The sequence below is a fragment of the Etheostoma spectabile genome, unplaced genomic scaffold (genome assembly GCF_008692095.1).
Source record: "Etheostoma spectabile isolate EspeVRDwgs_2016 unplaced genomic scaffold, UIUC_Espe_1.0 scaffold00014685, whole genome shotgun sequence".
Taxonomy (NCBI): Eukaryota; Metazoa; Chordata; class Actinopteri; order Perciformes; family Percidae; genus Etheostoma; species Etheostoma spectabile.
This window is the reverse complement of record NW_022604036.1, coordinates 1-13,654: the sequence shown is the minus strand read 5'-3', so window position 1 is coordinate 13,654 and position 13,654 is coordinate 1. Positions and strand designations below refer to the sequence as shown.

General features: G+C 41.5%; 1 protein-coding gene across 1 annotated transcript; it reads right to left on the bottom strand.

The window, feature by feature from the left end:
- Positions 1-970: 970 nt before the first annotated feature.
- LOC116679472 (protein NLRC3) lies at positions 971-12,355 on the bottom strand. Its single transcript, XM_032509125.1, has 10 exons — positions 12,339-12,355; positions 11,455-11,560; positions 11,134-11,241; positions 10,497-10,601; positions 9,871-9,975; positions 5,142-5,220; positions 4,756-4,981; positions 2,852-4,621; positions 1,780-1,953; positions 971-1,406 (listed from the first exon to the last, which is right to left on the bottom strand). The coding sequence occupies exons 2-9, from the start codon at positions 11,544-11,546 to the stop codon at positions 1,949-1,951; spliced, it is 2,490 nt and encodes an 829-aa protein (XP_032365016.1). The 5' UTR covers positions 11,547-11,560; positions 12,339-12,355; the 3' UTR covers positions 971-1,406; positions 1,780-1,948.
- Between the last annotated feature and the right edge of the window lie 1,299 nt (positions 12,356-13,654).

The window sequence follows — 13,654 nt, the reverse complement described above, 5'->3', positions numbered from 1 at the left end:
TTTTAGCTACCTGTATCTCTACGAAAATTGAGTTGGAACATGAGTACTCAGCTGGAATGTATGTAGCATAAAAGTGGTTGATTAAATCTGATTTTTACTTCAGTATTTTTCATTTGTCCTGCACCTGCCACAAGGTGAGATGTGCACACAATTATTATTATTATTTTAATTTGATATGCTAAAATGGTCTGAGGCATTGGTTAACTCTGGTGTGTTCCTGTGAGAGAAAGAAAAGAGTTTGATTTGATTTTAAAGGTAACTGACCTTTGTAAAATGTAACTGTTTTTGTTAATGCCAACTGAATCTCTACGGTGGCCCTGCAGTGCAAATCACAACAGCAAATAGGAAAACACTTCAACAAATCATTATACACAACGGCATTAACTTCTACCTGAAAGGTAGGGCCTGTCTAGCAGAGGACGCACCCTCCTGATTGGACAGACAAACTGTCTGTCTTTTAACAGGAAGGACAGGTGAAAAACACAGAAAAGTGCCTGTTTTGAAAACATGTGTATAATGACCTTGTATTTTTGTATTTGCTGTTGTTATTTGCACTTCAGGGCCACCGTACTTTCCAGAACTCTGACGTTGAATAAATATTTGTATTTGTGTTATAAGATTAAGAACCCCTGTAATACACCTTCACTTAGATCCTCCATTGAACATTAACCAAGTTTCTCAGTTAGTGACAAAAATAAAATTAGGTCTTGGTCCGTCCATACCTGAGAGTGTCCAGTCTGCAGTCTGGATCCTCCAGTAAAGCAGAAAGCCGCTTCACTCCTGAGTCTCCTGGATGATTGTAGCTCAGTCCAGCACTCTCAGATGGGAGGGGTTGGAGCTCAGAGCTGAGGCCAGAGAAGTACAGCCTTCCTCTGAGATCATACAGCCTGAGAGACTGGAAACACACAGAACACACACAGGAAGCCTCTCTCAACACGTGGGCCATGTGGTAGTTCTTTCTTTCTTCGTAGTCCAGTACATTTTAGTCCAGATTTAGAATAGACTTTTAAAATCCAATGCTCTATTTAATTATTTAATATCAATAATAAACAATGATAAATCCTCATGGAAAGTAACTCAGAATCGAGAAATGAATAATTATATGATAACTATATATAACTACTGCCGATGTTTATTGTATCAGCAGAGACAAAGCTACAAGTCAGCTGTTTATCAACTACAGTTAGCCAGAGTTTAATGGTCATCATTTGATTGGGTTAATGAATCCTGACCTGAGAGTCTCCAGTTTACAGTGTTGACTCTTCAGTCCATCAGAGATCAGCTTCCCTCCTGAATCCTGCAGGTTGTTGTTACTCAGGTCGAGCTCTCTCAGACTAGAGGACTGGGAGCTGAGAACTGAGGACAGAGCTTCACAGCTTCTCTCTGACAGGTTACAGAGACTCAGCCTGGAGAGACAACAGGAAACCAGACAGATAACATGTGGATTTAAATGTTGAGTCTGGACTTTTGGTATATTTAGTATATTACATTTTTTTGCAGTTTAAATCATTTCTGTTTCATTGTCAACAATTTGCAGAAAACTAATCAAGACTGAATGAGGAAACAAAGTCACGTTAAAAATAAAGGATTTCTAGATCTCAGCCACAGTTCATAATTCATACTTTATGACGTGTGATTATAAATAAAACAATACTTCAGAAAAATTCAATGATTTTACAAAATTACTCATTAAATAACAAGAGCTATTCAAATTGAATTATAAAGCTTAACGTTTAAAGAAATATCTCAAATTAAAGACAAATATTAACTTGACCTGACCTGAGAGTCTCCAGTCTGCAGTGTGGACTCTTCAGTCCATCAGAGACCAGCTTCCCTCCTGAATCCTGCAGGTCGTTGTTACTCAGGTCCAGCTCTCTCAGACTAGAGGACTGGGAGCTGAGAACTGAGGACAGAGCTTCACAGCTTCTCGCCGATAGGTCACAGTCACTCAGTCTGGAGAGACCACAGCAAGGAAGCAAGTTATTAGGGCCCGAGGGCCGACAGCAGCAAAGGCTCTATCGGAACTGAAGGAATACTTGTTGTGGGTAATTAATTGCCTTTTTGAAAAATTTTAAAATTAAGCCCCTCCAATAAAACATGGTACACATCTGTAGCATCTCAAGAAGTACAAAAAAGCATTTTGGAGCCATACCCTAAACCCAAGGGGAAATCCGGCCTGTTTAATTGAATGTTTCCACATGTCGTACTTTAACGTACTCCTCCTAGAGGTTTCAGACAATTGACTTCAAATTTGGTCTGTAACATTTTGATAAATACAATAAATCTTGAATGTACTAGCGCAAAATATTTGCAAGTTACAGAGGACCAAATTCATGTAGGGGGGTCATTGAAACAGGAAGTGGGTGTAACTTGAGTGTAAATTGACCAATGACAAGGGTCTAGGCATGAGGTCATCTATATCATTTTTGTTTATGGCGGGCCCGGGTGGCAACATGAAATTACATAACTTATAATGGGTGGTCTACATGTGATCCTGAGCCACACCCTATACTTTAATCATGCACATGTACTCACGCCCCCTTTCATAACTTTTCATTTGTAACCATTTTCCCCACCCCATATGCTTAAGTCACGCCCATTTCACAGCCAATGATCTGTATGATGTAGAGTCTTGTGTGAGGTATCACTAAACTCAGCAGGCAGTTCCTTTTTTATTGGTGATGATTTGCAGTCTGAGCGCTGCTCAAATGCACGGTCGCAAGAAGCCGTGTCCCCCAGTAACCCCGAGGTGCAAGGAGGTGCAAGGGCCTGTCCAACACTGCTCACAGCTTTAATTTATATTTTACTCCTGTTGAACGATTTAATAATTAATAATAATAATCCCTCTTACAGAGCTTTTTTGGCTTTTCGTTGACCACTGGCAGCAGCCTCAGAAGAGCCTCCTCTGAAGCAGAGTATTTCTTCAGGTCAAACACGTCCAGATCTTCTTCTGATGACAGTAAGATGAAGACCAGAGCTGACCACTGAGCAGGAGACAGTTCATCTGTGGAGAGACTTCCTGAACTCAGGGACTGTTGGATCTCCTCCACTAGAGAACCATCATTCAGTTCATTCAGACAGTGGAACAGATTGATGCTTCTCTCTGCAGACAGACCCTCATCCAACTTCTTTTTGATGTACTCCACTGTTTCCTGATTGGTCTGAGAGCTACTTCCTGTTTGCGTCAGCAGACCTCGGAGGAGATTCTGATTGGTCTGCAGAGAAAGACCCAGGAGGAAGCGGAGGAACAAGTCTAGGTGTCCATTAGGACTCTGTAAGGCCTTGTCCACAGCACTCTGGTAGAACTGTGTTGATGATGTTTGTTCTTCTGCCAGCAGGTTGACTCCAGAGTTGATGAAGGTCAGATGGACATGAAGAGCAGCCAGGAACTCCTGAACACTCAGATGGACGAAGCAGAACACCTTGTCCTGGTACAGTCCTCTCTCCTCTTTAAAGATCTGTGTGAACACTCCTGAGTACACTGATGCTGCTCTGATATCGATGCCACACTCTGTCAGGTCTGATTCATAGAAGATCAGGTTGCCTTCCTGCAGCTGCTCAAAAGCCAGTTTTCCCAGAGACTCAATCATCTTCCTGGACTCTGGACTCCAGTGTGGATCTGTCTCAGCTCCTCCATCATACTTGATGTTCTTGACTTTGGACTGAACCACCAGGAAGTGGATGTACATCTCAGTCAGGGTCTTGGGCAGCTGTCCTCCCTCTCTGGTCTTCAACACGTCCTCCACAACTGTAGCAGTGATCCAGCAGAAGACTGGGATGTGGCACATGATGTGGAGGCTTCGTGATGTCTTGATGTGGGAGATTATTCTGCTGGCCTGCACCTCATCTCTGAATCTCTTCCTAAAGTACTCCTCCTTCTGGGTGTCAGTGAACCCTCTGACCTCTGTCACCATGTCAACACACCCAGGAGGGATCTGATTGGCTGCTGCAGGTCGTGTGGTTATCCAGAGGCGAGCAGAGGGAAGCAAATTCCCCCTGATGAGGTTTGTCAGCAGCACACCCACTGAGGTGGACTTTGTAACATCAGTCATGATTTTAGTGTTGTGGAAGTCCAGAGGAAGTCGACACTCATCCAGACCGTCAAAGATGAAGACCACCTGGACCTCTTCAAACCTGCTGATTCCTGCTTCTTTGGTTTCACTAAAGAAGTAATTAACAAGTTCCACCAAGCTGAACTTTCTCTTTTTCAGCACATTCAGCTCTCTGAAGGTGAATGGGAATATGAACTGGATGTCCTGGTTGGCTTTGCCTTCAGCCCAGTCCAGAGTGAACTTCTGTGTTAAGACTGTTTTCCCGATGCCAGCCACTCCCTTTGTCATCACGGTTCTGATTGGTTCATCTCTTCCAGGTGGGGCTTTAAAGATGTCTTCTTGTCTGATTGTTGGTTCTTGTGTGTCTGGTTTCCAGGATGCTGTTTCAATCCGTCTGACCTCATGTTCTTCATTGACCCCTGCAGCCCCCCCCTTCATGAGGTAGATCTCTGTGAACATCTGATTCAGAACGGTTTGGTTTCCTGCTTTAGCAATCCCCTCAAACACACACTGGAACTTCCTGTCTAGCTTAGATTTGAGTTTACTCTTACAAACTCCTGCTGGACTTCCTAAAGGAACACAGAACAAAGAAGATCAGTAGGTGATTCATAAAGAAACAGGAACATACTCTGACCCTTCTCTGGAGACATTAGTAAACGTCCCATTAGTCCAGCAAGTTAAATCTTTAGAGAAATCCTCTTACTGCTCTGCAGACGGTCAGCCAGCTCGTCGTGCTTCATTCTCGTCAGGAAGTGCAGTGTGATCTTCAGAAACGCCTCTTTGCTGCTCCTCTGATCTTCATCCTCACCTTCCAAAACCTCCTCATCCTCCCTCTGACTCTCTGGGCATTCTGGGTAATCTGGACTCAGAAGCTTCAGGATCTTCTTCAGCTCGTTCTTCACAAAAGTGACAATGTTTTCCTCCAGCAGCTGGAACAGAAGATTATATGAATGACCATCAGACTGAAATCATGGAAGCAACCATCAGATCCATGATGGGCAGACTGAGGACCCTCTGGTCTGAACAGGGCAGCTTGGAGATGATTGGGAACAGAACAGATGTAAAAGTAGTTGTTGTACATGTACAGACCATAAAGATGGAGTCCAGGTGGGTTTGATGCTGCTGGGCAGGCTGACCACTGGGATCCTCTGAGCCCTCCTGGTCCACTCTGTGGAGGAATCAGGAACTGACATGAAGTTAACTAAGTAGTTGTATTTGACTCAGGCTTTTAAACGATAAATCTAGCAATTCTTATTTTGATTAGTCGACTATTCAAACTATTAATTTTTCAATTAGCAATTAGTTTCCCATTGCTAAATTATTAACAACTTACACAAAACAAATTTCAATAAGATTCAAATTTCTATTTTTAAAATTGTTTAACACTGCACTGTTCAGGTAAAATGAATGTGTAGTGCAACCTGAAGCCAGATGTAGGCGATCACTCCAACAACAAAATCAGGTCACTTTCCGGAGGAATACATAAAAACAATGTAAACAGAGCAAGTGCAAAAAAAAAAGAAAAAAGTAGCCTGTATCTGCTTTTTTAACTTTTTTTGCAGGTAAAATAATTAATAAGCTCTTGTTGAACATCCAAGCTCTTCTCCCTTTAATCTTATATTGAATAAAGTGCAATTTTAGCCACACATGAAATCAGATGTATCAAATAAATCCTATATAAGTGTCTAATATAACAGTCTGTAACAGACGGGGGAGACGAAGCACAGTTTACCTCACACTCAAGGCAGTGCAGGACATATACTGTTGGAATTTAAAATGTTATATGTGTTTAAACATTGTGTGTGATCTGCATTCTACATTTGAGCTAAAAGGTAAAAGCATTATTTCAACATAAATGAAGACATGTTGGTCATGCAAGTTTGTTGTCATAAGTATATAGTTTGTTGTTTGTTACATTAAGTTGTTTTGCAATACTTCTGTTTTATAATATAAGATATTCTGGTATATTTTGTTATAAGCCAGCTCTCCTAAATGTGTCAGAAGTAGAATTGATTGTTAGGGACGCTTCCTGAATCTGGTTTCAGTCCCTCTTTTACCCCCACTGATCTTTTCCTGAGCTGAGGGTCATAAACTTTCAGCCACATTCCAGCTGAAAGATAAAAAATAAGCACACACACACACACACCACTGTGGTCTAAAGACCCCACCCTTTGTAGATAAGACCAGGGGGTCCAAGAGCCAGAGGGCAGACAAAGGAAGGGGAGAGCTGCGAGCTTGATCCAGGTAACTTTGACTCAGGATATCCTATGTAACAAATGGATTCACATCAACATTTGAGATTTTGTCTACTAATTGACTAAACCCTGAGAATGGAGCAGGATTTAGCTCCAACAATACCCAGAACTACGGGAGAAGATGGAGACGCACAGGGGATAGTGGCAGGAAATATCATCCCGACCCGTGGGTCAAGTTCCGGCACCAGGCAGCTAATGTTGTTAGCATAGCTAGCAGCAGCAGGGTGGCCGCGAAGGGAACTCAGTCATGCAGCCTCAGCGTCACACTTTTCCTGGTAGACGTTTTGGAGATGAGGACTTTTTTTGTGTGTGTTATGACTGCAGCACAAGGTAAGAATGCTGGTTTATTATTATGCTGCCACCGTGCAGTAAATCAGCATCAACTGTTCAGTAACCGTTCAACTGAAGGTGAGCCATGTGCCTATATCCTGCGTTACCCGTGCCTATTATGGACTTATTCTTGTTTTTATGCTAGTGGAGCGTGTAGCTTACATGTGTTTTATTATCGAAGCCTTAGAATGTTTTTGACAGCACAAAGTGCCTTTGTTTTAATAAAGAGTCTTTATCTTGACAGTATGGGTAAGAAAGAAATTTATTATTATTATTAATTTATTATCTATTATTTTCTGGTGTTTCCGAGTCAGTAGCCTGTGGCAGGCTCATTGTTGTCTTGGGTAGGCTATTGAATCTCTATACAGTGAAATGAAGGGTGTTGGTGCAGTTAAGTGTGTGCTGGTTGACTTCGGCTGAAAACCTCACTGGAAATTTGTCAGCACCCCCAATTCAAAATATGTTCCCGCGGCTCTGCCTGGGGAGGGAAAGGGAGCAGAGCAAAAAGGTGAGCTGCAGTTATCCTGACTCAGTGATGCATTTTACAAAATCTACAGACTACCGTGTTGTGTTAGAATACTCCCACACTTTAAAAGACTGTGTACGAGCCTTGTTCTCAACGTGTTGAGGAATTGATACTTGCACTGTTGCTGGAGCCAGCTATGTTTTGTTTTTTTATTTCTTACGTCGATGAATTGTCCCAGCCCTAACTTAAACGTTAACACAGATAACGAGGCAGTATAACTCATGACAGGTTACAAGCTACAGAATAGTTTGAACTTACGTTCTGGGCTACACACATCAGTACAAGTCCAAAAACCGGAAAGGAATGATAAAGAAAAAAGTCAGTGTACAGCTGTTCTGTCCCCTTCTAAGTAAGCTGCCCCCATTGTTGGTTAACATGTCTAAAGCCCAGTTCACACCAAAGATTTGCAACGATACAAAAACCTAGAATGTTGCAGAAATGTAACTGTAGCAAGCGTCTCAATATCACTAACCTTATCCACATTTTATTATATTAAGCAAATGATTTATTTAGCTACAAAAAAGTCTAAAACTAACTAGACTTAGAATGGAAGAACAAAGAGCCTTTGTTATGGAGATGATCCCCCGTCTCGTCTCGTTGGTGTGACCTGGCAGCTTCCAGAGCGTTGGAAGGTTCAACTCGTCGCCAATTTGGGCTTGAGTGAAAATGAACTACAAGAAACAACATCACCAGATAATTGTATAATTGTTGATAATTGTTCTATAAACACCTTGTAAAATACATCTCAATCAAAATGAGTTGTTAATGTCTAATCGCCGCTGTCTCACTGTCACATTGTCCTCTACGGAGCACAGGAGGAGGAGACGGCCGACGCCATGGAAGACAGGAGAGCATCACACACCCTAGCATCAGATAACGCAGAACACACTGGAAATAACTATCTGTCTTTAAAACTGGGAACATATAATCAAACGTCAGAGTAGGAAATACAGCCGTTTAGCTCTCGCACATCGTTCCACTAAATGTCCTCGTTATGGGTCTGACCTCTAATACTGTTGGTGACAACACCTGCAGGAAGATGGGTTTGTCTTTAAACTTTCCTCTTCAAACTGTATCTCTGGGTGGGGGGGGTTACCGTTTTATAAAGAGACCCCAGGACTGGATGACTTAGTGACGGGTTGTTTTGGTTCTTTTGTAGTTTTATTATTGCTACTGCTACAATTACTTCTAAAAAAGGTTCTTTAAACCAATGACGATTGTCTTGGCTGACCCTGATCTATCTGGTGGTTCTGGTCCTATTATAAATGGGTATCAGATTAAAATCACATTTTGTTGCATTGCCAAACCTAGACCATGAAGCTCTGAGAGAGTCAGGTAATAACAAAGTTTTAAATTATTACCTTTAATCAACAGTTTGTCCATCTTTAAAGTTAATAAAACAATCCTTAGACCAGTCACTCTTCATGGACACACAGCTGGGTCCAGGTCCAGGTTCAGGTCTTTCCCGCAGAAAAATGAAAAGTATTTTAAGATGAAGATAATACTTTTAACCAGTTACATTAATTAATTAATTCTGTTTTATTATTATAACAATAATGATTTATGAGTCTTTTTTTGAGAGTTGAGCGTCAGGATGAATATTATAAATGGATCTCTCTCAGAGTAGACCATGTTGTGAACATGTAACTTCTCTTAGTGCTGCACTCTGAAGCAGAAGCTCACGTCACTTTGACTCAACATGAGTCTGATGACTTTAGACTCAAGTTCACTAAATCAAAACCTTAACAACAAGGACTTGTGATTTCACTTGGACTTGATGTCCTCCCAAAGCCCAAAGATTAATTATGATCGTATACATTATTTTGTAATGAATCAACTCATGTTCCTGAAAACAGACTTTCAGCCGTGGTAAGAAAGGTGTTTGGCAGTTCAGAGCTGGCTGGTGGTCCTGGTCCTGGTCTCACTGGGCATCAGATCAAAACCACATTATGTGGCATCGCCAAACCCGACTATGAAGCTCTGAGAGAGTCAGGTAATAACAAAGTTTTAAATTATTACCTTCCATCAACACCTTGTCCACCTTTAAAGTTATATAAAACATGTTTAAGTTTATTATTATTACTATTGTTATTAGGTAAGTCCAGTCATGATGGTGATGAGGAGGAATATGATGAAGAGGAGGAGGACAGGCAGGAGGAGTATGGAGCAGGAGGAACCAGCACAGATACAGTGGAAGGTTCAAGTCCAGTGTGCAGGGCTGTATAACGTAGCGTTGGCTTGTTTTGGTCTCTTTTTGTAGTGTTTTTACTACTATTATTAAAATTACTTCCAAAAAGGTTCTTCTTGCGCTCTTCACATGGTCTCATTAAAGGCCGCTCCCTCCCAAAATCCGGGGTTGAATTTCTGTCCCTGAAGACTGAAGACCACCATTGTCCCTGTCCTGTCTGGAATCAGACCAAAGCCCTCTGCCTGGATGACTACCCAGTAGTCTCACATTGCCAGACCTTCCTCCACAGGGCTGCACAGGAAGGTCTGACTAGTCCTCACCACATTATGGGATGGAAAATGTTCTCTGGTTTATTGGCATTTCTTTAAACCAATCACAATCGTCTTTGGTGGCGCTAACCTGTCTGGTGGTTCTGGTCCTGGTTTCACTGGCATCAGATTAAAACCACATTATGTCAAACCTAGACCATGAAGCTCTGAGAGAGTCAGATTATAACAAAGTTCACTCTTAAATTCTTACCTTTCAACAGCTCGTCCATCTTTAAAGTTAACAGGACGATCCATAGACCAGTCACTCTTCATGGACACACAGCTGGGTCCAGGTCCAGGTTTCTGCTGCTGCATCCTGATACAAACAAAGACCGTGGATCAGTAACTGTAACCAAAATGTAATCTGATGAAAATTGCCGTCTAATGTCAGTCGTTGACTCTTGACTAATAAAGTAAGAAGGTAATTTATTAATTCATTCATACAGGAGGTGTACACTGTGATGTCACTGCTGACACATTATATCGTTGAGTCCTACAACAGACTACGGAGCTCTGGACCAAGTCTGGATTCTTCTTCTCAGGAGAGGCAGATAATAACAAAGTTAATTTTCAAATTCTTACCTTCCACCAGCAGCTCGTCCATCTTTAAACTCAATAAAACGACCAACAATAACTTCTAAAAAAGGTTCTGATCCGGTTTATTGGCATTTCTTTAAACCAATGACAATTGTCTTGGTTGGCCCTAATATGTCTGGTGGTTCTGGTCTTGTTATTAATGGGCATCAGATTAAAACCAGATTATGTGGCATTGCCAAACCTAGACCAAGAAGCTCCGAGAGAGTCAGATTATAACAAAGTTCACTCTTAAATTCTTACCTTTCAACAGCTCGTCCATCTTTAAAGTTAACAGGACGATCCATAGACCAGTCACTCTTCATGGACACACAGCTGGGTCCAGGTCCAGGTCTTTGCTGCTGCATCCTGATACAAACAAAGGGACAAATTTTTATTTGTTTTAGGGTTAGGGTAATTATTATAACAATAAAAATATATAAGTGTTATTTTGAGAGTTGAGCGTCAGGATGAATATTATAAATGGATCTGTCTCAGAGTAGACCATGTTGTGAACATGTAACTTCTCTTAGTGCTGCACTCTGAAGCAGAAGCTCACGTCACTTTGACTCAACATGAGTCTGAGGACTTTAGACTCAAGTTCACTAAATCAAAACCTCAACAACAATGACTTGTGATTTCACTTGGACTTGATATCCTCCCAAAGCCCAAAGATTCATTATGATTGTTTAAATTCTTTTTGAATGAATCAACTCATGTTCCTGAAAACAGACTTTCAGCCGTGGTAAGAAAGGTGTTTGGCAGTTCAGAGCTGGCTGGTGGTCCTGGTCCTGGTATCACTGGGCATCAGATCAAAACCACATTATGTGGCATCGCCAAACCCCGACTATGAAGCTCTGAGAGAGTCAGGTAATAACAAAGTTCACTTTTAAATTCTTACCTTCCATCAACAGCTTGTCCATCTTTAAAGTTAATAGGACGATCCATAGACCGGTCACTCTTCATGGACACACAGCTGGGTCCAGGTCCAGGTTTCTGCTGCTGCATCCTGATACAAACAAAGACCGTGGATGAGTTCCTATTCACCAACATGTAATGTGATGAAAGATGGCGTCTCATGTCAGTAGATAAGCAGTGGTTGTCTCTTTGCTGCGTATTCCAGTAAGAAGTTCTTATTAACTAGATGTTGAGAGGGAATCCTGATGGAGGAGTGATGTGAGTGCTGAGCTCTAACATGGAGAAGAGTCCATCATCATCTCACCTCTGAGCTTTGGTCTGGCTGTCATGGTCCCCCCACAGAGTAGGTTTTTTAGAGGGAGGGGGTCCCTCCTCTCTGTCCTCACACTGACTCATAGCAGAGTCCACACCTGCTGGGAGACATCACCTCTGTTACTATGACAACCTTTTCATCACAGGACACATTAGTCCCTCATTCCTCTCCAACATGTCCCAGATGCTGTAGAAAACAGTGAGTCAGCTGATCTTTCCTTCAGACACACACAAACCAAGTCGGTCTCAGTAGTTGGAAGATGGCTGTGGTTTAAATATAATGCATCATGGATCTAAGTTATTTATATAAGTTATTAGATATATGTTATTCTGACAAATCCTTCATTTTTCATGGATGATTTAACCCTCCTGTAGTCTTTGGGCCCAATTTGACCACTTTTCAAAAAACATTTAAATATCAGAAATAAGGTTTTCTTTCCAGAAATGAGTATGATGTTTCCATGTAACCCTCTTCTCTAGTAAATGAAGGATCTATAAACTACTTTCATTGAACTTTGGGTGTTTTTATTCAGTTGTAAAGCATATTTCTGCTTTTTAAACTCAAAAATTAAGTTTATTGACCGTGAATTGCAAGAATAAGTGTGAAACTCGTATCAGTTGGTAGTAGTGTGAAAAAAGCGTGAAAATATAAAAACAAAAACATAACTTAAAAATAAATCAAACTCAAGCAAAAACTGCCTGAAGCCTAGGGGGGAAAAAATGTCGAAAAAAGTGTCAATCTCTTTATCAGGGAGGAGAACACAGGGTTAAGGTCCCCCATCAGATGATGGAGTTCTACTATCTGTCCACTAGATGGAGCTAACTGACCATCTAATGAGCTAAAGATCAGCAACATCAACTCTGCTGTTAACTCACCAAATGGCGTCCTGGTGATGTTTCCTGTTACCAGAGACTGTTAAACAAGAAGCTGTTACATAATGTCTAGGGTTCAGAGGAAATGGAAGAAGAACTAATGACTGTATCTGATACGGCCTGTCGAAGACCCTAAGGCCTGTCAAAGACCCTAAGGCCTGTCAAAGACCCTAAGGCCCGTCAAAGACCCTAAGGCCTGTCAAAGACCCTAAGGCCTGTCGAAGACCCTAAGGCCCGTCAAAGACCCTAAGGCTGCCTAAATACATTTAGCTCATAATACTTGGTACTTTTAATCAGTAGGCCTTAACTTGTACTAACGCAGTAGTCTTTGGCAGTGTGTTTAGTACTTAACTGCAGTACAGAATAAACACTAGAGACTTCAGATTCTTTCATGAGTTGTGTGTTCTGAATATAATAATCAGGTGAGTTTCATTATGTACATTTGATTTCCCAAATTTGATTTGGAAACAGCTCCATTAGGGTTAGCATGGTTAGCATGGTTAGCATGGTTAGCATTGGTTAGCATTGTTAGCATTGGTTAGCTCCTGTTGTTAGAGCAGCTGGTGATCCTGCTGTTAGGCATAATCCCTGTTCCAGTTCACCCTAACCAAGCTCAATTCTTCTCATATAAAACACATTTTACAGTTTCATGAAAGATCAAAAATCAGCTGAAAAGTGGAACTTACCAAATGTTTAACGGGGGAGAAACATCTGCGTCACAACAAGACAAAGTGAAAGTAAAAAACTACTGCCTCACAGGCAGGGCGTTCACCAGGGAGAGAGAGAGAGAGAGAGAGAGGAAGTGTGGGGGAGGGGAAGGAGAGAAGCTGTATTCAGTTCCACATTCTTGACCTGAACACAATAATCTCATTTCAAATATTCTCTTTTACAAGAGTGTCCTGCAAGTTCAAATACACAGACACAGAGACACTTCCAGGTACATACATAGACACACTGTCACTCAATTTTAACAACAATGCATCATAAAAAACTGGATCCTGAATCCATTTTAAACAGTGACATACAGACTGCCTTTCTGCAGACTGGTCCTTTAAATCCTTTAAAAGAATAAAGTGAGCCAACTCCTCATCTGGACTTCATTCTGAAGCTGATTCCAACAATCTAACCCAGAGGTTTGCAAAATTAAAAGGCTTTTTGCAAAGTCAGTTTAAGTAGATGGTGAAAGACCGGTTAGAACCGAACCAGGTCTTTAAGAGATTTTAAGTGGTTTGAATCACACTGGGGGTCCCCTTGTGCCCGTGCCCCTCGCAGCGCCCATCCAGGGCACTGCGTTCTTACCCTAACCTAACCCTAACCCC

Excerpts from the sequence above, each read along its gene's own strand:
- LOC116679472 (XM_032509125.1), bottom strand. The coding sequence starts at position 11,546 with ATGAGTCAGTGTGAGGACAGAGAGGAGGGACCCCCTCCCTCTAAAAAA. Across the intron at positions 10,602-11,133 it reads GGACAAGCTGTTGATGGAAG|GATGCAGCAGCAAAGACCTG; the intron begins GTAAGAATTTAA and ends TGTTTGTATCAG. Across the intron at positions 5,221-9,870 it reads GATGGACGAGCTGTTGAAAG|AGTGGACCAGGAGGGCTCAG; the intron begins GTAAGAATTTAA and ends ATTCCTCCACAG.